At 41.4% G+C, this 24,970-nt stretch overlaps 1 protein-coding gene across 3 annotated transcripts in view; it reads left to right on the top strand.

Moving 5' to 3' along the window:
* Positions 1-1,198: 1,198 nt before the first annotated feature.
* The window catches only part of LOC139537064 (voltage-gated potassium channel subunit beta-3-like), a 29,411-nt gene continuing 5,639 nt past the window's right edge, over positions 1,199-24,970 (top strand). The window contains exons 1-7 of one of the 3 annotated variants that reach the window (XM_071337919.1): positions 1,199-1,858; positions 19,309-19,352; positions 19,471-19,508; positions 24,101-24,180; positions 24,355-24,399; positions 24,695-24,739; positions 24,862-24,905. In XM_071337919.1, the coding sequence (XP_071194020.1) occupies positions 1,578-1,858; positions 19,309-19,352; positions 19,471-19,508; positions 24,101-24,180; positions 24,355-24,399; positions 24,695-24,739; positions 24,862-24,905 (577 nt within the window). In that variant the 5' untranslated portion in view covers positions 1,199-1,577. Of the gene's footprint in view, positions 1,859-5,436; positions 7,127-19,308; positions 19,353-19,470; positions 19,509-24,100; positions 24,181-24,354; positions 24,400-24,694; positions 24,740-24,861; positions 24,906-24,970 lie in introns of those variants that run through there. The other 2 variants (XM_071337916.1, XM_071337918.1) reach the window with 2 other exon arrangements.

The following is a 24,970-nucleotide window of genomic DNA, read 5'->3' as shown; positions in this document are numbered from 1 at the left end:
AAGTAAAAGTCAGGCTGTTTTGCTGTGGAAATTTGTTCTGTAAAACTTGAGCGTTCTATCAGGGCTCCGGACTATGGATCCACAAATGTCTCCTAGGACAGTGGGCGGGGGGTTGTAGCCTTGACAGGCTCATTGAGATGAGTCATCACTTTCTGTCATTACTTACAGTCTGGTTTCTCAGAAACTAATTTGGTTAAGGCCCCATTCTTCGAGACCTAGCGGTCCTACTGTGTGTTGCTCTGAATGTTCATGAGTTACATGCCTTTTTCTCTTTCTACTTATTTCCATCTGTCTCTTTCTTTTATCTTCTTCCTCTTTTCTCTCCCTCCTTCCCCAATAGTCTCTGGGAGATGGACAGACAGAAGAGCCCACTTCATTACATAGCAGATGCGCCCAGATGTTCCTGTCCTATACTGTCCTACTTAAGCAGTGAGAGATGGAGTGGCAGCCCATAAGAGGCTTTTCTCCAATGAGGAGAGGAGATGTTCTTTCATAGAGCTCTCCTAAAGGGATCGTGTGAAAAACAGAGCGGGCTGGGGCTCAGCCAGAACACTAGCCCAGCAGCTGCCAATAACACTCACCGCTGGTCAGACGCCTGTGCCAGCTGCTGGCTGGAAGCCACCCTTTCGCTCTAGAAGCCAATGGAAGCTGGAGAGCATGAACCTCGGTTGTTATAACACATCTGCTATTCACGAGGTGGATAATATCTGAAATGATTTTGGAATCAAGTGACTGTTTTTTACACTAGTGAAAGAGTCTGAGGTTGTCAATGCCCCAGGAAAAGGTCAGAGAACAGATCTCTAGACTCCTTGGCTGAGCTGCTATTGACATGGCTGTAATCTCCAGAGCTGGAGATAAAGATTTGACCTCAAAATGGGACTACAGCTGATTGATGTGTAAGTAGAGGGGTTTGGTCTCCCTGTCTCCCGGTCCTCTCTTATTTTGCTTCATCTGGGTCTCCTGCTAATCTGGGCAACTGTAAACTGGTGGGTCTTCAACATAAATCCCCCTCTGTCCCTCATCTGAGAGGGAGATAAAGATTCAGATTGCTGTTTCTGTCCATCTTCAGCAAAATAAGCAATGCTCATCAGTCCATCTCTCTTGGATCTGTTTTCCCAGGGTTTGGATGTTGTTGTCACTTTAGGATTTATTTAGCTGGATTCTGGATTGTTACATACGCCTCTTGGAGGAGGAAACGCAACACCCTGCTACATCTCAACTCCCCGTGGAGCGAAAGACATCAGAAAAGAGAAATCAAGACTTGTTGACGTTTCACAGGTGTTTTGAATAAGCGGGACCAGTGGATAATTTTTTTGATTGATTCTGTCTTCAATCACATCCTACTTGTATAAACCTTGCATGAGAAGGATCAGATCTGTAACAGTGACACTGGTTTTGCGTACTAACTTTTTTGTTGTTATTCTTTGCATTAATAACACATCTGTATCATCAAGGATTCAGTCTCCAGTCTACTTTTTGGTCACATAAATGCAAAAGAAAGAGGACTTGCAGGCAACAAGTAAGAAAGTCAGATTTGCTAAGTCAATTTCACCTCAGTCAAAATACTTTTATCAGTCATGTTTGCTGGTGGCAGAGGAGGCGGTGGCAAGGGTGGGAAGTTTTCGGTAGAGGACCTGTATGGCATCAGCAAGAAGCCCAAATCTTCGTCATCCGCTGGGGGCACAACAGCCAAGAGAGGGTCCAGGAGAGCCCAGCAGAGGAGTGAGTCAGAGATGGCCACCCAGATCCTGGAGGCCGCCCACAGGCTGGTGGAGAAACGCAGACTGGAACTGTACCTCAGAGAATGTGCAATCTCCCTGACTGACTGTGAGGCTGAACGCAGTGCCATGATATACAGGTGAGCGAGAGGGAGACAGAGAGAGAGAGAGAAATAAGAAAGAGAGAGTGTAGCCCCACTCTCACTGCATTGAGTGATACATAGTCAAATGTTTAATGGTACAAAACATAGTCATATCCTTTTAACACCTTGTATGTCCTGCCATAATTTAGGAGTGCACTTTCTCAGATTCAATCACTCCGTTAACTATGAGAATAGATTTCTTTAGAAATGTGTTTTAAATCTGATTTCCTAGTGTAGTGGAAGCTTTCTGATTTCACACACACATAATCAAATGAATTCTGAGAAAGATGGGATGGGATTATGTTCTTATAAGAGAGAGGATGGCATAGGGTGTAGGTTGAGACAAATCAAAACATCAGGCTTTGGGAGAGAGACAGAGAGGGGCACAGTCTGACCTCCTTACTCCTGCCATCTGTGGATAATCCACTGGCTGTTTTAAAATTAAATTTTGGGCATGGAGTTGTCACTTTGAATGGCCTATTGTTGGTGTTTGTGTTGTTTTTCTATTCCAGAACCCAGGTGTTATACATCACCAGGAGATTATTTGTATGACCTAAAAGATGGTGACAGATGTGCTGCTTTTTAAAAATGGTCACCTTGCAGTTACACATTTCCCCCACTAGAGACCAACAGAATGCCGGCGTGTCCTGCACAACAGGATTTTACACACAGATGGTGTAAAATATGGTTGTATGAAGAATATTTCTGGCTGTAAAATTGTATGTTTGTGCCTGACAGTCTAATCATGTTAGTGTTAGTAGGATGTGAGCCGCCTGTCACATTTTCTGTCATCCTCTTTTTACCCAACAACTACCCATTTCTAGCCTATTACCCTCAGCTTGACAGGGTCCGTTTAAAACTGCGGTCAAGTGAGCCTTACTGGTTAGTAGTGATTGTACAGCCATTAAAATGTATACAAATGTTAGGGTTATGGGTCAAAGCTTGTGGTTAAGGTCTGGGTTATGAGCACTAGTAAGTAGTGTGTATTTTCAGTATCCGCAGTAGTGGTGTGAATGTTTGAACGTTTAAACGACATTGTTAACGTTTAGAAAAAAATGACAGCAGTAAACTGAGCGCCGTCTGGTAGGGGTTTCCACTAGTCACCACAGCCACAAAGTTTATGGCTATACTCGAGTCACACCGCATTATTTCTGCCTCATGCACAAATTCATATTGTTACTCCTATGACCAGAGAAAGTGAAATATTCCTCGATTTAAAAAAAGACACAGCCGCTAATAATAACGCAAGCCTATCGATACACAAAATTCCCTTTTGGGAGTAGGCCTGGGATGACCAGGGATGTTCTCTTGATAAGTGTGTGAATTAGACCCTTTTGCTAAGCATTCAAAATGTAACGAGTACTTCTGGGTGTCATGGAAATGTAGGGAGTAAAAAGTACATACATTTAAAAAATATAAATAGTAAAGTAAAGTACAGATACCCCCAAAAACTATTAAAGTAGAATTTTCAAGTATTTTTACTTAAGTACTTTACACAACTGGATACACTTTGCTACTCATTCAAAAAAGTGTTGAATAAAAAGTGTTGACAGTGCTGACATGAACTCACTCATAAAAACAGCAGCTTTTTGTTGTATTCGTTGACAGTCTCTCTCTATTCGTGTTTTTTAGACGTTTTGAAATAACAGTATCAACTTAGGCTACTTTTCTGTGCGCTCTGGTTTTCACTAGTTACCACGGCCACAAAGTCAAAATTGGCTATAAGCCTATCGTAAAAATTAATTTAAGTTTACGGTTAGGCATGAGGTTAGCAGTGTGGTTAAGTTTAGGTTTAAAATCATTTGAAGAGAAATTGTTGAAATACGTAGCCAGGGCAGTCCTGATTTAGATTTAACTGCATTTCCCCCATTTTTTAAATATATTTTTTTACATTTGTTACATCCCTAATACGCAGATGGAAAGGGATCTGGCCATGGTGCTGAAATTAGTACAGTTATGCTCTCCCAGTGTAACCCTCACATAATCACTGGTTCTGAAAAACCAATAGGCTACATCAAACACTCTGCAGCACACCAAAAAATGGTATTGGAAAAAAGCAGACCTTTACTTATAATCCTAACTCTCCAATGCATATTTCTTCTTTATTTGTTATTCATTTCCATTCTATAGTTACACATCATCATCCCAACTCCTCTCCTTCTAAAAGATTCCACAATATGACGTAAATAGTCATTGTGCAGAACCATATCCTGGAAAAGTAACACAAGTTATGTCCTCACAAGTTATGTCCTTTCAGCTATGAAAGGCTGTGTGATTCAATGACAGTTTCTTGGAACTGAGATAGCTCTTTAGTATATTAGCAGGTTCTCATCTCTGAGCAATGAACAGATTATATCCTCTCACTGCACAGATGCACTGCTCATTGATTGGCTCGCTGAGCCGAGATATCCCTGTGTGATTGGCTCGCGCTGGTCAGTGTGCACCCGTAGACAGTCGTCTGGTGTTATCAATAGAACACGGGTTCATCCCTGTAGTTTGGGGACACTTGCTCATTTGCAAGCAATGCCAGAAGGCCACCGTCATGCACTCCCAAGCACAACAACTTTACAATTATGTTATTATACACGATTCTGCAAACCCAATTGAGCATTGAAGAAGAAGAAGCATGTATTTCACACAACTGTATTTGAATGTATATTAAATGTTGTTTCTTATGGGATAATATGATATCACATTTTATTTCATGAACTAAATGTGAGTAAATCTCACAGGTAAATGCAAGAGAGATCAATGCTTTAGGTTTTCTTGTCACGCCCTGATCTGTTATACCTGTCCTTGTGCTTGTCTCCACCCCCTCCAGGTGTCGCTCATCTTCCCCGTTATCCCCTGTGTATTTATACCTGTGTTCTCTGTTTGTCTGTTGCCAGTTTGTCTTGTTTGTGAAGTCAACTAGCGTTTTGTCTCAGCTCCTGCTTTTCCCCAGTCTCTCTTTTTCTCACCCTCCTGGTTTTGACTCTTGCCTGTCCTGACTCTGAGCCCGCCTGCCTGACCTGATCCTGAGCCTGCCTGCCGTCCTAAACCTTTGCCCCACTACTCTGGATTATCGACCTCTGCCTGCCTTGACCTGTCGTTTGCCTGCCCCTGTTGCTGTAATAAACATTGTTACTTCAACACCGTCTGCATTTGGGTCTTACCTGAAACGTGATATTGCTTTTAGAATCATTGATTTGTTTTGGTCTCCCAGAGCACGCCAGCCAGCCATCTCGCCCATATACCCATATACCCGGTGACTTATGTCATGATTCCTTCAAAAGCCAATTAGGCAGAAAGAGCTGTCACCACCATTCACTTATTGCACTGTATATCCCCATCCCCACATTCACTCATATCTGCCAAAAGTATTAGGCTGCTAATATACAGTACCACTTCCTCAGAAACTGTGGAAGTAATTAAGAGATCCGTCGACTGCATGCCTGTGTTTCAGTATGGGGAAGGAACAAGCAGGAGATATGGTGACAGACAGAGATACCATGACAAATGGGGGGAGGGGGAATCCTCAGTCAATATGCTTGAGTGTCAGTAGGATTTATATAATAAACGGGGTGGCCTTTAACAGACCTGCATGTGCGTGTTTCTTGAGTATCGAATTTAAGACTGCCATGCAGTTCGGGTTTATCGATGTGTACGCGTATGCACCAGTGAAAGGGATTTTAGATGCTTTTCATGCGATGTTTTCCCCCCTGAATTGTGCTATAGATTCATGCAGAATAATGTATGTTATATGCATGTGTTAGAAAGCACCCATTCTGTTTAATGTGTAAACTATACAGAGAGAGAGAGGCGCCTCTCGCAATCATCGATTTGACGTGTGTCGCGATTAACACTTTGGGAGCCTGCAATGAGAACCAGGGATTGGAATTATAAATCTGAAGAGAATTAGCCATCATCGTTATCAACAGCTCAAATGAGACAGCTGGACACAAGGACATAGTAGCATCGCTTTATGCATCTGATTAGATAGTCTCAATGTTGCCCAACAATTATGCTGTGAAATGGTAACCTTATGCCATGGGGATCCTGTTTTGATGAGGGAAATGAATAGCCTGACGGATATCCGACAGAGATTATAGCAGTTATGATATTGACAATATTCAAAGTGGATGAAATTAGCACGCCATTTGGCGGTGCTGATGTTGCCTTTTCTGCACCAGTTCGATGTCGTTGCGTGAGGCTGGGCACTATGTTAGATATAGGAAAGACATCGGATGTGTGCATGCGAAGACCATGGTGTTTTAGCGCGTGTTGAATTCTGTGAGCCTGTGAGATGTAGCACATCCCCGGTTTTTATTCGTTGAATTTGCGTCGAAATATGCAATGCGACCCGAGGTGTGAGAAAAATGCCTGTAGCTCATGTCGTTGATGCGCCGCACTCCGGGTCTCTAGCTGGGCTCGACAACGATAGACTAACCTCAGTTTGTAGCTGAAGAGGAGACAAGCAAGTTGATGAATGCTTTACCACCCTACCTTTTTAATTTGTAGCAAAAACATATAGCAACCATCTTCCTCGCCTCCGGGATCTTTCCGGATGTCTCTGCAAGACTAGGCAAATCAGCCGCTTGTTTTAAGTGAGGAATCTGTTGCGCTCTCGTGCCGTGGAGAGCGCGGTTGGAGAGGTAGCCTACCCCAGCCCGTGGAACTGCTTGATCAGCCTCCGACTACGAGCCGAGGACCTGGCTGATGATGGGAGGAATGTTCTCACTAGAAACCTCTTGAGACTGAGCAACACCAGACAGGAGAGGAGAGACGGAGACAGACTAGACGCTGACTCTGCGTGCCAGGTTAGGGCCTGGATTCTTGCCGGCGCCTGTGGATCTGGCCCAAAAATACAAACCTTCCCTGTTTGGGCATTTGTCTGGACAGGGACATCCTCACTGTACAAGCAGCTTGACGTTGTAGCAGCAATTTTGCAGACATTAGTATTTTGGGGTCTGACCCTAAGCAGCATCCCAAAGAGCCTCTCCAGGGGCCAATTTAGTGAACCAGAGACTAGGCAGTGGTCACTATGCAGGTTTCCTTCGCCTGCACTGAGCACAACCTGAAGAGCCGCAGTGAAGACCGACTATGTGGCCTTCGCACCGCGCCACCCCCTGGGGGAGGTGGTGGAGGGAGCAACCCAGGGGGTAATGGCAACTACAACACCCATGGCTCAGCCAAGCCCAGGGAGCAGTCGGGGTCCCGCCCGGTTCCCCAGGGCCATGCCCACATGAAGGAGGCCATAGGGCGCCACAGCAGTATGAAATACAGGTGAGCATGGGGGAGGGAGGGGTACGGAGAGGGTTGCTGAATATTTGGGATGGAGAGTGAAAGGGCACGCCAACAGAGGTGGTACAGACAGATTGGGTGGGTATCTGATTCAATGAGTGAATGAGAGTTTTCATGTTGTGTCTGAGGAGCGATGAAGTCTCATTGACCTCCACTTAAATGATGGATCATTATGATGAAGGACTCAGACACAGCACTCTCTCTGGAACATGACGGCAACTCAGGTTACCCCACTTTCACTTACCATGAAGGGCTTCTCAGACAGCCGGCTGCCAGAGGTAACTTCATTGCATTTCAATTAACACCTGAGTTGTAGTGGACGGTGAACAACTATGTTAGGATTACATCATTTACGTGGCTGGGAGTTTTTGTTTTTAGTGTTTCTCATGTCTATTTTTGTGTGTGTAAGCTACTGTGTGAAATCACAACAGCCTCATCATATTTTGCTGGTTTCCTGAACATTTATTAGCATAGAATTCATCCAGCTGTGAGCGTTATAGTGGAAAGTAAGTACTGTGTATTCCTTTGATAGGATTAGCATCATCAGATAAGAACAACAAGGGGACTGTTTCAATGTCACATATTGTGATATTGAAATACAACAGACAGATCTGTATTCCTTTTAAGCTTGTTCCAGAATAAGATGGAGCGTGATAGAAGTGAGTAGTCGTTAAACAGATTGACAGCTGCCTACGTCAGAGGAAAGAATCATTCCCGATCCACTGTCCCACCGTCTTATTCTGGATAGGCAATGAAAATGCCCCTTAGCTCAATCGTGACACCATTCTCTTCACTCAATTAGGTTTTCATTTAAGAGGCCATTTAAATAGGGAATGAGGCAGAAGAGGAAATGGGATGCCAGGACGTGGTGTTTTATGTCATTTGTGCATACTGCATATTGATATAATTGGATGGGGAATAACAACCTGATTAGTGGGTTTCTGTCATTGGGTTGGTTTTGAAATGAGCACGCAGCCCATAAGGCCATGGCATTGTGCCTAGTGCCTAGTGCCCACAGTGTGCGTCTGTGTTATTTTCAAAGCTGCAGACATCCCTGGTCCTTATCAGACTCCCTCTGCCGGAGTACTCATCCCAAAATTCACCCTGCTGCCACCACCATCGCCTCCAGGGAACAGTGTCACTAAGCCCCAAGTGCAACGATGACTATCAGAGAGAACTAGTTTTGTTTTTTAAAGTTTTCTTTATTATTCGTCTGAAACATTCCTTTGAGACACAATACACTAAAATGTTATGCACGAGAATCCGTTTGAAAATGAACTTAGAATAGGAAGTCCCTTTCCCTCGCTAACTACAATGGCCAGCGAAGACTATGCCAGTCTGGCCTAAAACAAGCTTAATCAGCATCAGTGTCACTGTCCCACCATCATAACATGACGTTACCGCACACAAATATCTGCTATGCTCATTTCAGTTCTCATAAGGAAAACAGCAGATAGTGATGATAGTGATTGGAGTGAGCTCCCCTGTGTTGACTGTGTGAGCCTTCTCGTTCTGCATGTCGTCATCCACTCTGAGTGAAACAGCTGAGAAAGGGGAGTGGAGGTGGAGGTTGGAGAACTCACTTCCTCCCTCCTCCCGCCGCCTCCCTCTTCTCTGCATGTTCCCTAATTGCATATTCTAACTCATTAGCCAGATCATTCATCAGAGCTGAGAGGGACTCCTCTTTGGCAGGTCGCAAAATAACACTGACCACCACTCCCATTAACTCTGTTGGTCTGTCTGTCTGTCTGTCTGTCTGTCTGTCTGTCTGTCTGTCTGTCTGTCTGTCTGTCTGTCTGTCTGTCTGTCTGTCTGTCTGTCTGTCTGTCTGTCTTTTTCTTTCTCTCTATAATGTTGTCTCTCACTCCCTCTCTCACTCCTACTCTCACTCATGTCTTCCTGTCTCCTCTCTAATTCTCTCTTCCTCTCTCTCCCTGTAATCTCTCTCCCCTTGCGCCACCATTCTACCCCTCCCGTGATCTCTCCCCTCTCTCTTTTTCCTCTCTTACACTCCCTTCCTCTCCTCTTCTTAGTCAACACTTGCGGTGCATTGCAGCATTCTCTGCACAGTAGCCCGGGAGAAGCTGTTATGTGTAGCCTATCGGTTAAGAGCATTGGGCCAGTAACCGAAAAGTCCCTGGTTCAAATCCCAAGCCAACTAGGTGAAAAATCGGTCAATGTTCCCTGGAGCAAGGCCCTTAACCCTAGTTGCTCCTGTAAGTCGCTCTGGATAAGAGCGTCTGCTAAATGACTCAAATGTACATGTGTGTGTATGTTTAATATTGGTTTTCAAATATAATGTCAGTTATAAAAGACTATGCATGCCTTAGTATGTATGAGCATGTTTCTTTTGTGTTGTGCGATGCACTTTCATGCGTTAAAGCACTCCTTTGGGTGCTGCTTAAGTAATACGGTATGTACATGTATATTAGCATAGTATGTCTTTCCAGTTTGAGATGAAACTCCTCTGTCTAGTTGTATGTTCCAGTTGTGTGAGTGTGCTGATCTGAGATGGAGCAGATCCATCACTGATAGTTCATCAAAACAGCCATCTCGTATACAAGAGATTCCAGGATTAGAAGAGCCACTGATGGAAGAGTGACAGGAGAACAGGGTTATTGATGACGTTAAGGTTGTTAGTAGAAGTTGGTGGGAGTAGAGTAGAGTATGTGTGGTAGGAGGGCAGAGGGCGTGTGCCTGTGAGCATGTATGCTAGTGCCTGTGTGTGTGTGTTATTGTCATCGTTGGTGTGTATGTGCGCGTGCGTATGCGTGTGTGTGATGTGCCCCAGTGAACTGCATGCTCAGTGTGTGTCTGTATTGTGACAATTTGTCACAGCTGTATTTGGAAGAAGCCATCGCCCTGAGGAGCTGTGCACTTGCACTGAATCCACATGAAAAATATATACTACAGTTGACTATAGAATACTACAGTCCTTACTATAAAATTATATAGTAAACTGTAGTATACTGTAGAATACTATACTACATACTGTAGTATCCCTCGATCATGTGTAGTACTTACTATATAATGTTGTAGTATACTGTAGAATACTATAGTAAATACTACAGTATTATCAGAAAGAAAGGCACTAGTACAGTTGAAGTCGGAAGTTTACATACACTTAGGCTGGAGTCATTAAAACTCGTTTTTCAACCACTCCACACATTTCTTGTTAACAAACTATAGTATTGGCAAGTCGGTTGGGACAAACAATAGTACGCAAGTATGAACACCATGGGACCACGCAGACATCATACCGCTCAGGAAGGAGACGCGTTCTGTCTCCTAGAAATGAACATACCTTGGTGTGAAAAGTGCAAATCAATCCCAGAACAACAGCAAAGGACCTTGTGAAGATGCTGGAGAAAACGGGCACAAAAGTATCAATATCCACAGTAAAACGAGTCCTATATCGACATAACCTGAAAGGCCGCTCAGCAAGGAAGAAGCCACTGCTCCAAAACCGCCATAAAAAAGACAAAGATCGTACTTTTTGGAGAAATGGTCTGGTCTGATGAAACAAAAACAGAACTGTTTGGCCATAATGACCATTGTTAAGTTTAGAGGGAAAAGGGGAAGCACGGGGGAGGCAGCATCATGTTGTGAGGGTGCTTTGCTGCAGGAGGGACTGGGGCACTTCACAAAATAGATGGCATCATGAGGCAGGAAAATTATGTGGATATATTGAAGCAACATCTCAAGACATCAGTCAGGAAGTTAAAGCTTGGTCGCAAATGGGTCTTCCAAATGGACATTGACCCCAAGCATACTTCCAAAGTTGTGGCAAAATGGCTTAAGGACAACAAAGTCAATGTATTGGAGTGGCCATCACAAAGCCCTGACCTCAATCCCATAGAAAATTTGTGGGCAGAACTGAAAAAGCGTGTGCGAGCAAGGAGGCGTGTGCGACTAATTGAGTGTATGTAAACTTCTGACCCACTGGGAATGTGATGAAAGAAATCATTCTCTCTACTATTATTCTGACATTTCACATTCTTAAAATAAAGTGGTGATCCTAACTGACCTAAGACAGGGAATTTTTACTAGGATTAAATGTCAGGAATTGTGAAAAACTGAGTTTAAATGTATTTGGCTAAGGTGTATGTAAACCTACGACTTCAACTGTATATATTACAGTATACTATTGTCCACAAAAACACTACAGTATATACTACAGTATAGATTTCACTGTAGTGTTTTTGTGGACTTAAAGTATTTATACTACAGTTAAGTGTAAATACTACAGTATACTACAGTGTACTACAGTATGCACTGTAGTGTTTTTTTCAGACTTTAGTCTACAAAAACACTACAGAGAATACAACAATAAAGACAGCAAAAGCACAGTGAATACGATAGTATTTATTTATTATTATTAAACCTTTATTTAATCAGGAAGGGCTCATTGAGATGTAATCTCTTTTTCAAGAGCGTCCTGGCCAAGATAGGCAGCACCAAGTCATGACAAAAATTACAGACAAACAACATGAAAAACTACAAGTAATCTAGTAAAAACCATAGAATTCACAAGAGTATAACAAAATCAAAAACAATAAATTTAAAACATTGACAGGTCAGGGAATCAGTCTCAAGATCATTCATCAGTGATTTAAAAATAACAATCGGGGCAAGTTCTTCCAGTTTAAAAGTATTTTGTAAGGCGTTCCAAGACGATGGCGCAGAGTACATAAAAGCCCTTTTACCAAATTCAGTTCAGACATTTGGAACAGTTAGCAGGATAGTCCAGCGAACGAAGAGAGTACCCACCACATTTCTGAACAATAAAAATGCCCAAATAAAAAGGTAGTAAACCCAAAATGGCTTTGTAAATAAAAGTATACCAGTGACTGAGCCTACGAGTGACTAGAGAAGGCCAGCCAACCCTGGTTTACAAAGTGCAGTGGTGCGTAAGGGTTTTGCAGTTTAAAATAAATCTCAAAGTGCCATGGTAAAGGGTGTCAATTGATCTCAAACACTGAGAGGAAGCATTCATATATAAAATATCCCCATAGTCTAGTAAAGGCATAAATGTAGCTGATACTAGCCTCCTTCTGGCTTCAAAAGAAAAACAGGCCTTATTCCTAAAATAAAATCCCAATTTCAGCTTAAATTTTTTTGTAAGTTCTTGAATATGCAATTTAAAAGAGAGGCCGTCATCAATTAAAATTCCAAGATATTTATATGAGGTTACAGTCTCAATCTCAATGCCCTGACAGGTAATAATAGGTGAAAAGTTCAGAGGTCTATTTCTTGCTTTAGAAAACACCATTAGTTTAGTTTTGTCAGTATTGAGGATAAGCTTCAATTGACACAAGGTATGTTGAACAGTATAAAAAGCATTTTGCAAGTTCTGGAAAGCTTTTGTAAGAGACGAGGCACAACAGTAAATAACAGTATCATCAGCATAAAAATGAAGTTGCGCATTTTGGACATTTTTGTCTAAAATATTTATATAATGAATAAGAGAGGACCAAGTACAGAGCCTTGGGGCACACCATTACAGAGAGACAATTTAACAGACATGAGCCCATCAAATTGAGTGCACTGAGTTCTATCAGACAGATAGTTAGCAAACCATGCAACTGCATGCTCCGAAAGACCTACACTCGACAATCTCTGCCTTAGTATAGCATGATCAACTGTATCAAAAGCCTTAGAGAGGTCAATAAAAAGTGAGACACAGTGCTGTTTTTTGTCAAGGGCTTCAGTGATATCATTTAGACCATAGTACTATAGTATTTATACTATAGTACCATAGTATTTTTTCATGTGGGAACCATCTGTACTGTATATCTCTCTCTTCTGCTTGTCTCAGGTGAAACCTAACTGTAGGCGTCAGCAAAGACTATAATGCTGACTTTACTGTAACAGACCAACCTGTGTGCTTCCGGTGTGCTTGTGTAATGATGTAAAGAATGTCCAGATCCCTAAAATCCCCTAGCATGGCTCCGTGATTTATGGCAGGAGAGAAAATAGATGAGAACTTAGTGTAGGAACAGAAAGCATCTGTGTCTCTGTGTGTGTTCCCTCTGTATGAGTGCAGGCGTACATGACTGTTCAGTATGTAGATTTGTGTGCATCTGCTCATCAAGTGTGAATATTCATATGAGCACACAGACCAGCAACCAGCCAGCTCATATGTAAGTAGGCTATGTGAGTTTATGTTTGTGTACTGTGTTTCTTTTATATGTCTTCATATAGTCCCCCACAGACTGACAGACAGCAGCTCTGCAGATTGCAGCACTGCGGAGGGGGGAGGGGGGGGGGGGGGCAGTTGTCAAACATACTGACAGTGACAGTGACACTCTATCATAATCACCCAGAACCCAAAAGAAGTGTATGTTGCATATCTACCAGCAGCAGCTGTAATTCGTACATTCCCCTCTGTTTGTGTGTTTGTCTCTCTGATTGTCACAGGGCCAGATCCTAACTTGATTTCAACTCTTGAAGTGACATCGATGCATGATTTATGCTAAAGGCTTAGCCTCCGTTTGTGTTCTCCAAAGAAATTAGGGGATATAATTAGGCAAGCATATTGAGCTATAGACATAAGCTACTACGCCCACATGAAAAAATACTGTAGTATACTACAGTATTTACTATAGCATTCTGCAGTAAACTGTAGTGTAGTACTATACTATACACTAGTATCCCTCAATCACGTGTAGTACTTCCTATAGCATTTTGTAGTAAACTATAGAATACTATACTACACACTGTAGTATCCATCAATCATGTGTAGTACTTACTGTAGAATTCTGTAATAAACTGTAGCATACTATACCATACGCTGTGTACGACTTACTATAGACTTTTGTAGTAAACTGTAGAGATCCACGGAGGTACTGCAGGACCGCAAATATATATATATACAGTTGAAGTCGGAGGTTTACATACACTTAGGTTTGAGTCCTTAAAACCCGTTTTTCAACCACTCCACAAATGTCTTATTAACAAACTATAGTTTTGGCAAGTCAGTTAGGACATCTACTTTGTGTCATGCACAAAGTAGATGTCCTAACTGACTTGCCAAAACAAGTCAGAGAGATTATTTCACTTATAATTCACTGTATCACAATTCCAGTGGGTCAAAAGTTTACATACACTAAGTTGACTGTGCCTTTAACACCTTGGAAAATTCCAGAAAATTATATCATGGCTTTAGAAGCTTCTGATAGGCTAATTGACATAATTTTTGTAAATTGGAGGTGTACCTGTGGATGTATTTCAAGGCCTACCTTCGAACTCTTTTCCTCTTTGCTAGACATCATGGGAAAATCAAAATAAATCTTCCAAGACCTCAGAAAAAAATTGTAGACCTCCACAAGTCTGGTTCATCCTTGGGAGATATTTCCAAATGCCTGAAGGTACCACGTTCATCTGTACAAACAATAGTACGCAAGTATAAACACCATGGGACCACGCAGCCGTCATACCGCTCAGGAAGGAGACACGTTCTGTCTCCTAGAGATGAACGTACTTTGGTGCGAAAAGTGCAAATCAATCCCAGAACAACAGCAAAGGACCTTGTGAAGATGCTGGAGGAAACAGGTACAAAAGTATCAATATCCACAGTAAAACGAGTCCTATATCGACATAACCTGATAGGCCACTCATCAAGGAAGAAGACACTGCTCCGAAACCGCCATAAAAAAAGCCAAACTACGGTTTGCAACTGCACATGGGGACAAATATCATACTTTTTGGAGAAATGTCCTCTGGTCTGATAAAACAGAAGTAGAACTGTTTGGCCATAATGACCATCGTTATGTTTGGAGGAAAAAGGGGGAGGCTTGCAAGCCGAAGAACACCATCCCAACCGTGAAGCACAGGGGTGGCAGCATCATGTTGTGGGGGTGCTTTGCTGCAGGAGGGACTGGTGCACTTCACAAAACAGATGGCATCATGAGGCAGGAAAATGATGTGGATATATTGAAGCAACATCTCAAGACATCAGTCAGGAAGTTAAAGCTTGGTCGTAAATGGGTCTTCCAAATTCCAAAATTCACCTAACTTATTGTGGGAAGCTTGTGGAAGGCTACCCGAAATGTTTGACCCAAGTTAAACAATTTAAAGGCAATGCTACCAAATACTAATTGAGTGTATGTAAACTTCTGACCCACTGGGAATGTGATGAAATAAATAAAAGCAGAAATAAATCATTCTCTCTACTATTATTCTGACATTTCACATTCTTAAAATAAAGTGGTGATCCTAACTGACCTAAGACAGGGAATTTTTACTAGGATTAAATGTCAGGAATTGTGAAAACTTAGTTTAAATGTATTTGGCTAAGGTGTATGTAAACTTCAGACTTCAACTACAGTATATATATATATATATATATATATATGTGGTACCATTCTAAAGTTTGGACACACCTACTCTTTCAAGGGTTTTTCTTTATTTTTTACTATTGTCGACATTGTAGAATACAATTGAAAACATCAAAACTATGAAATAGCACATATGGCATCATGTAGTAACCAAAAAGTGTTTAAAAAATCCAAATATATTTTATATTTGAGATTCTTCAAAGTAGCCACCCTTTGCCTTGATGTCAGCTTTGCACACTCTTGGCATTCTCTCAACCAGCTTCATGAGAAATGCTTTTCCAACAGTCTTGAAGGAGTTCCCACATATGCTGAGCAATTGTTGGCTGCTTTTCCTTCACTCTGTGGTCCAAGTCATCCCAAACCATCTCAATTGGGTTGAGGTCAGGTGATTGTGGAGGCCAGGTCATCTAATGCAATGACATAGCGATTGGAACCAAAAATCGCACATTTGGACTCATCAGACCAAAGGACAGATTCCCACCAGTTTAAAGTCCATTGCATGTGTTTCTTGGCCTAAGCAGGTCTCTTCTTATTATTGGTGTCCTTTAGGACAACAAAGCACAACAAAGTCAAGTGTGTTTCATTGCAGCAATTCGACCATGAACGCCTGATTCACGCAGTCTCCTCTGAACAGTTGATTTTGAGGTGTTTGTTACTTGAACTTTGGGAAGCATTTCTTTGGGCTGCGATCTGAGGTGCAGTTAACTCTTACTTATTCTCTGCAGCAGAGGTAACTCTGGGTCTTCCTTTCCTGTGGCGGTCCTCATGAGAGCCAGTTTCATCATAGCACTTGATGGTTTTTGCGACTGCACTTGAAGAAACTTTCAACGTTTTTGAAATATTCTGGATTGACTGAACTTCATGTCTAAAAGTAATGATTGACTGTCATTTTCCTTTGCTTATTTGAGCTGTTCTTGCCATAATATGGACTTGGTCTTTTACCAAATAGGGCTATGTTCTGTATACCACCCCTACCTTGTCACAACACAACTGATTGGCTCAAACGCATTAAGAAGGAAATAAATTCCACAAATGAGCTTTTAACAAGGCACACCTGTTAATTGAAATGCATACCAGGTGAGTACCTCATGAAGCTGGTTGAGAGAATGCCAAGAGTGTGCAAAGATGTCAAGGCAAAGGGTGGCTACTTTGAAGAATCTCAAATATAAAATATATTTTGATTTGTTTAACACATTTTTGGTTACTACATGATTTGATGTGTTATTTCATAGTTTTGATGTCTTCACTATTATTCTACAATGTCGAAAATAGTACAAATAAAGACATTCTGTTGAATGAGTAGGTGTGTCCAAACTTTTGACTCTTACTGTATATATTAAAAGTTGATTTTTTATTTAATTTTTTCTATATTTCTATGTGCTAGTAACAACATAATAAACACATTTTGTATTGACATACCTACAGTAGAAAAGAGGAGAATATGTTATTTTTAATAACGTCAACTTTTCATTTGTTAACTCCTAATATTGAGCAAATTACACTCATTGTAGCCAATTACACTCACTGGAGTATGTGACGTAGGCTTTGAAAAAGCATCCGTGAATAGGCTACCGGTGGGGCAATTGCATCTGACTGCTAGTAAGCTTTCTTGACATGGACTTAATTTTTTGCCAACACGTGGCTGACCTTTGTTTAACCAGCTAAACAGCTGCTCATTGAGAAAATGTGTTTGGAGTTACCTGTTAGAGTTCACACTTCCTCTTCCAGTTATAACATCAGGAGGTCAAAATAATGAAACACTATCTACCAAATCTATTCACTTTAAAATGTTGATTACTTCTCTTCGCCATTATCATTCACCTGATGATAAGACAAGACGTGGGGGAAAAAAAGTTTTGTTAGAGTATGATGGGTGTCCCTGGGTCGCCAGTTTTCCTGGTAAGGAGTCCCTGGGCAACAAAAGGTTGAAGACCCCTGCTGTAGAATACTATACTACACACTGTAGTATCCCTCGATCATGTGTAGTACTTACTATAGAGTTATGTAGTAAACTGAAGTAAACTGTAGTATACTGTAGAATACAGGTTATTGAAAATTTGCTCCTTTATCATTTTTTCCAGTAGGTTTCCTCAAGGAGAAAGTCCACACTTCTATGTCAAAGATAATAACACAAAAACACTACAGTACATACTAGAGTATACTACAGGCCACAAAAACACTACAGTACATACTACAGTATACTACAGGCCACAAAAACACCACAGTACATACTACAGTATACTACAGGCCGCAAAAACACTACAGTAAATACTACAGTATACTACAGGTGGCAAAAACGCTACAGTAAATACTACAGTATACTACAGGCCACAAAAACACTACAGTAAATACTACAGTATAGTTTTAAAAATAATATCTGTAAAAAACACTATTATAAATGCTACAGTATACTACAGTAAAATCCGCAAAAAAAAACAGCTATAGTAAATACTACAGCAATGTCCGCTAAAACACTACACTACAAAAACACTATAGTAATACTACAGTATTCTATAGTAAACTATAGTATTTTTTATGTGGGTGGGAGTGGTGAAAACATGGGCGTTAAGGAAAGGCTTGCGATTTTTTGTTGTTGTTGTAGTTATCAGCTAAAGTGTCATATCTATGTTGATATGGTCAGTATGCTGTGATTTGAATCCCTGTCGGTATTGAAAGTGAGAGTTAGTGTGTTTTGCCCAGAGGCTAGTTTGTGGGGGATAAAGAATGACTCATGCAATTTATTATAAAGTGCTCCATCCTCCCTCTCCCTTCACATACAGGATCATGCACAATTTTTTGAGTACATGTGACTGACACAGAAACACACAAAACACGTATGTATGTGTTGTATTTACGCACACAATGGCACACAAATGCACACATATGCATACGTCTAAAAATAGCTGCCTGGGCAAATAATAAAAGAGCAGGGAAAATAAAGCAGTGCCCGTCTACCAGGATCTAAACGCTCTGACAGTCTGTCTCTTTCCATCAGGCTATTTGTGGCGAACGCAGGCAGGCAGACAGGCAGAGGGGCGAGGCGCTGGAGATAAAAAGATGGCGAGCAGCAATGAGTTCCGCTGCAGTTCTGCTGCCTATCCAGCTGGCTTATTAGAGTGGAGGAGAGCATGCGTGGAGGAGAGGAGGAGGGCGAGGATGAAACACACAGAATTTCCAGTGGCACACACTTGCATGACCAGAACTCACTGCAGCTCTCTGATCCCACTTCGATCCTGCCCTTCAACAATCAGCTGTCTGGATAATCAGATGTGGCAGGCCCAGCACTGTGCTCTAGAACCATATAAACCATTTCAATCAGCCCCATGTTATTACTTATATGCAGAGTATATACAACTTCATCTGGCGTAGGGGTGAAACAACCCAGTGCCCTCCCATTGTTATAGCCTATGCACTATATTACACTATATTACACTGAACTGTTGATGTGAGAAGGGTAAAGGTCAACTGTTCAACATTGGCCGTCTGGGCACTCAGGCAATGGCGATCATTTTATCACTGCCAGAAATACACTCACTTATCCAGATTTCCAAGCAGATAATAAATGTATTGGCCTTACCCAAAGTTATTTAGAATTAGTATCTGCAGATTGTGTTGGAAAATCTAGTGGAGAGGTGTAGGCATTGACACTTGTAATTTAGGAAACTAAACTACATTCTGTGAATGTACCTACTGTGCTGGAGGCACTAGAAGTGCTAATGTAGGTAGCTTTTGAGGTGACGGTATACAGTACATCTTTTTCATGTCCCTAACAAATGTTCATACCTCTTATTTTCTCTTCACGACCCCTGTCTTTCTCTGTCTCAGGAACCTGGGGAAGTCTGGTCTGCGTGTGTCCTGCTTGGGGCTGGGTTAGTACAAAACAAATGGACCAGAACAATATGCATTATAGACTCCCTGAGCAATGTAACAGAACTGATTCTCCCTCTGTCTCTCTCCGTATGTCTGTCTCTGTCTGTCTGACGGTAGGCACCTGGGTGACATTTGGATCGCAGATCTCTGACGAGGTGAGTTTTGTATTATGTAACAATGATTTGGGACACCATGTTTAACCCAGTCTGAGGGTGCAACTGTTAGTCTCTCTCTGTCTCACTCTCAGTTTCTCTTTTAGTCTCTCTTTCTCTCTTTCTCTCTCTCTCTCTCTCTCTCTCTCTCTCTCTCTCAATTTAATTCAAAGGGCTTTATTGACATGGGAAACATATGTTTACTTTGCCAAAGCAAGTGAAATAGACAGGAAATAAACAAGGTAAATAAACAATCGAAAATTAACGGTAAACATTACACTCACAATTTCTTTTAAAGAATATAGACATTTCAAATGTTATATTATTAGCTATGTACGAAAGTGAAAATAAATAAACGGATAGATATAGGTTGTATTTACAATGGTGTTTGTGCTCCACTGGTTGCTCTTGTAATGACAGATCGCAGGTCTTGCTGCTGTGGTGGCACACTATGGTATTTCACCTAATAGATATGGGAGTTTATCAAATTCTTTGTAATCTGAGGGAAATATGTGTCTCTGGTATGGTCATACAGTTGGCATGGGGTTAGGAAGTGCAGCTTGGTTTCCACCTGTCTTCTCTTGAGAGCCACGTCTGCCAATGGCGGCCTCTCTCAATAGCAAGGCGATGCTCACTGAGTCTGTACATAGTCAAGGATTTTCTTAATTTTGGGTCAGTCACAGTGGTCAGGTATTCTGCTACTCTGTACTCTCTGTTTAGGGACAAATAACATTCCAGTTTGCTCAGTTTTTTTGTTGATTCTTTCCAATGTGTCAAGTAATGATCTTTTTGTTTTGTCATGATTTGGTTGAGTCTAATTGTGTTGATGTCCTGGGGCTCTGTTTATGTTTGCGAGCAGAGTCCCCGTACTAGCTGGCAGAGGGGACTCTTCTCCAGGTTCACCTCTCTGTAGGTGAGGGCTTTGTTATGGAAGCTTTGAGAATCATTTATTTTTAGGTGGTTGAAGAATTTAATTAAAAAAACTCTGGATTTTGATCATTAGCGGGAATCGTCCTAATTCTGCTCTGCATTCATTGTTTGGTGTTTTACGTTGTACACTGAGGATATTTTTGCAGAATTCTGCATGTAGAGTCTCAATTTGGTGTTTGTCCCATTTTGTGAGTTCTTGGTTGGTGAGTGGACCCCAGACCTCACAACCATAAAGGGCAATGGGTTCTATATCTGATTCAAATATTTTAAGTCAGATCCTAATTGGGATGTCAAATTTTATGTTCCTTTTGATGGCGTAGAAGGCCATTCTTGCCTTGTCTCTCAGATCATTCACAGCTTTGTGGAAGTTACCTTTGGTGCTGATGTTTAGGCAGAGGTAGGTATAGTTTTTTGTGTGCTCTAGGGTAGCAGTGACTAGGTGGAATTTGTATTTATGGTCTTACTGAGATTAACTGTCAGGGCCCAAATTTGACAGAATCTGTGCAGAAGATGTAGGTGCTGCTGTAGGCCCTCCATGGTTGGGGACAGAAGCACCAGATCTTCTGCAAACAGTAAACATTGACTTCAGAGTCTAGTAGGGTGAGGCCGGGTGCTGTCGACTGTTCTAGTGCGCTCGCCAATTCATTGATATATATGTTGAAGAGGGTGGGGCTCAAGCTGCATCCCTGTCTCACCCTGAGGAAAGAAATCAATGTGTGTTTTTGGCCAATTTTAACCGCACACTGTTGTTTGTGTACATGGATTTCATAATGTCGTATGTTTTCCCCCCAACACCGCTTTCCTTCAATTTATAAAAAAATCAACAAAGCATGAGAAGACTTTGCTTTTGTTTTGGTTTGTTTGTTTGTCAATTAGGGTGTGCAGGGTGAATACGTGGTCTGTCATATGGTAACTTGGTAAAAAGCCAATTTGACATTTGGTCAGGACATTGTTTTCATTGAGGAAATGTAGTAGTCTGCTGTTAATGATAATGCAGAACATTTTCCAAAGGTTGCTATTGATGAATAGACCACGGTAGTTATTGGGGTCGAATTTGTCTCCACTTTTGTGGATTGGGGTGATCAGTCCTTGGTTCCAAGTATTGGGTAAGATGCCAGAGCTGAGGAGGATGTTAGAGAGTTTAAGTATAGCCAATTTAAATTTATGTTCTGTATATTTTATCATTTCATTTAGGATACCATCAACACCACAGACCTTTTTGGGTTGAAGGGTTTGTATTTTGTATTGTAGTTCATTCAGTTGAATTGTAGAATCTATTGGGTTCTGGTCGTCTTTAATAAATGACTTTTTACAGATTTTTTTATTGAAATTTTATATGTTTTTGCTGTTTGTTCTATGTTATAGAGCCAAAAAGATTGGAGAAGAGGTTTATCCATACAGCTCCGTTTTGAGTAGACAGCTCTTCATGTTTTTGTTTGTTTAGTGTGTTCCAATTTTCCCAGAAGTGGTTAGATTCTATGGATTCTTCAATTACATTGAGCTGATTTCTGACGGGCTGTTCTTGTATTTATGTACTGCTTTAGTGTTTCAACATGGTGAAACCGTAGGCTCAGTGTTTCTGGGTCTCTGTGTTTTTGGTTGGATAGGTTCCTCAATTCCTTTCTTAGGTTTTTGCATTCTTCATCAAACCATTTGCCATTGCTGTTAATTTTCTTAGATTGTCTGGTTGAAATGTTTAGATTTGATAGGGAAGTTGAGAGGTCAAATGTATTGTTTAGGCTTTGTACTGGCAAGTTTACACCTTCACTATTGCAGTGAAACGTTTTGTCCAGGAAGATGTCAAAAAGAGATTGAATTTGTTGTTGGCTAATTGTTTTCTGGTAGGTTTCCACACTACTTTCCTTCCATCTATAGCATTTCTTAATATTATGCAGTTTATTCGGCTTTGATGTCTCATGATTGAGTATTGCTCTGTTCAAGTAGACTGTGATTTTGCTGTGATCTGAGAGACTCTGGGTTGAGGTCGGTAGTAGTCTACAGTACTGCTACCAAGAGATGACCTGTAGGTGTACTTACTGTAGGAGTCCCCTAGAAAGCCTAGCATTGTCTATGTACAGACCCAGCGTGCGACAGAACTGCAGGAGTTATGACCTGTTTTTTTATTGGTTGTTTTGTCGTAGCTGTGTATAGCGCGGCATATTGGGTAGGAAATGTTGTCACCTCAAGGTAGGTGTTTGTCCCCCTATGTGCTGAGGGTGTCAGGTTCTTGTCCAGTTCTGGCGTTTAGGTCGTCAAAGACTAGTACATGTCCCTGGGTCTGGAACAGTGGCGCTCGGTGCTGTTTAAGAATAGGGAAGACGATTTTTACTTTTCATGAGCATAGCCTTATTTCTATTACAGTATATTGGATGACTCTCATTCATATTCCATTCACCCAGTTCACTGTAACAGCGATAGGTTTAGGCTACAACATGATTCAAACATTTTCTCTATAGCCATCATGAGGTTGCTACAACCTAGCCTATGAATGAAAGTTTACCACGTAGGTGCACACAGGTCGAGAGAAAATGTTGAGGTGACAGACAGTGATACATTCAGAGTGTAATCATTAGTCCAACAGTTGCAAATGAGAGTTTCTATTGGACAAATTAATGTATGTTTATCCCCGTTTCTTTCAGTTTGCTTACGTTTAAGAAACGTTGTTCTACAGAATCGGCGGAATAAATACACACCTGATCATGTGTAAACACGATGCACTTTCATAGCAGCCACGTTGTATTCCTTCTCGCATCTATGCGCTCTCCTCCTCTCACCTTTTCCCTTCGCTTGTGGACTTCAATGCACAACACATCAGCTGTATGTAACCAGGAAAAAAAACTTTACAAACCAAACCATATCATAACCACTACACACAGCTTACATCATTGTCACCATATTAGCTAAAGTAACGTCATAGTCAACATAGCTAATAGAACTAATAGTAAGTAAACCCGTTACAATCATGCAGTAACGTTACAGTGTACAGTTAGTAATTTAGCACTTACACCGGCGTGCCCCCGGAACAATAAATTAGTTCAACCAAAAGCTTACCTTGACTTGGAAGAGTTTCAGTGTTGTGTTGGATAGTCATAGCCAGCTAGCTAACATATAATTTTTATGAAACACACTGAGGAGGATGGTCCTCCCCTTCCTCCTCTGAGGAGCCTCCCCTGGTCTGGAAATTATTGATCTGCCCCTTTATGATGGAGAAACTGTCTTCATTAAAGTATGGAGATTCTAGTGGGGGGATATAGGTAGCACACAGGAGAAAAAAAAAATTCTGTGGAGATAATTTTCTTATACATTTCTAGTCAGATGTCAAATGTTCCTGTTTGTATTAATTCAATAGAGTGGGTTAGGCCTGCTCTATAAGAAATTAGCATACCCCCTGAGACACTTCCTTGTTTCACACCTGGTAGTTTGGTGGCTGGGACTACCAGATCTCTAACCTAGAGGGCAACCAGTGGGTCCGTCTCCTCTACACCATGTTTCTTGTATGATAACAATGTCTGTTTTTCACAATTTCTTTGGTGAAGTCTGGTAAAGTGTGTGTCTCTTCCTCTCTCTCTCTCTCTCTCTCTCTCATTCTCAGTCCCAGTCTCTGTCTCTCTGTCTGTCCCTAATTTTCTCCGTCTCAGTCTCTCTCTCTCTCTTTGTCCCCTCAGATGGCTGAGAACCTGATGACCATTGCCTATGAGGCCGGGGTGAACCTCTTTGACACAGCAGAGGTGTATGCCTCCGGCAGGTCAGCTTTGTACACCATCCTCCACTGCTCCCCTTCTGTTCCTTCTCTTTGTCTCTATACACTCTGCCTGCCTCTGTCTGTCACACCCTCTGTTTCTGTCCATCGTTCAGTTTCCCCACTGTTTATTCCCGTTTGTTCATATTGTCATTCCATCACGTCTCCTCCTCTCCACAGGGCTGAAATCACCCTAGGGAACATCATCAAGAAGAAAGGATGGAGGTGATATTAACCATATTTCTAATGTGACTCATCTGCATATGAGTAGCTGTCTGTCTAGTTATATTACATCATAAATATTTTTTCTGTGAACTTTGCTTTTCACATTTCATAAGAACAGACAGACATTGTTTTTTTTAACATATTGTTTGATTTGTTTAACGATTGTTTAACCGACGGATCTTTTTTACAAATGCTTTTAGCTTCTCTGTGGTTGACATCGTATTACTGTGTCGTGAAAGAATACGTTCTATTTCATTCTTGTGCTCTCTAACCTCTCCTCCCATTTCACTGGCAGGCGTTCTAGTTATGTTGTGACAACCAAGATCTACTGGGGAGGGCAGTAAGTATCCTTGGGGGGAAATGCCAGATATAACCGTCATTATTTCTCCATTGTTCTGGCAAAGTGACTCTGTATTGTTGCTATTTATCCCCTGACTATACTGGAACTCGATCACTCTACAGGGCGGAGACGGAAAGGGGACTATCCAGAAAGCACATCATTGAAGGTACAATCAAATTAAGGATACAGTGGCAATGACGATGACGATGACGACGATGATGAGAATGACAA

The sequence above is a fragment of the Salvelinus alpinus genome, chromosome 13, assembly GCF_045679555.1.
Source record: "Salvelinus alpinus chromosome 13, SLU_Salpinus.1, whole genome shotgun sequence".
Lineage (NCBI taxonomy): Eukaryota > Metazoa > Chordata > Actinopteri > Salmoniformes > Salmonidae > Salvelinus > Salvelinus alpinus.
This window is presented reverse-complemented; position numbering and strand designations above follow the sequence as displayed.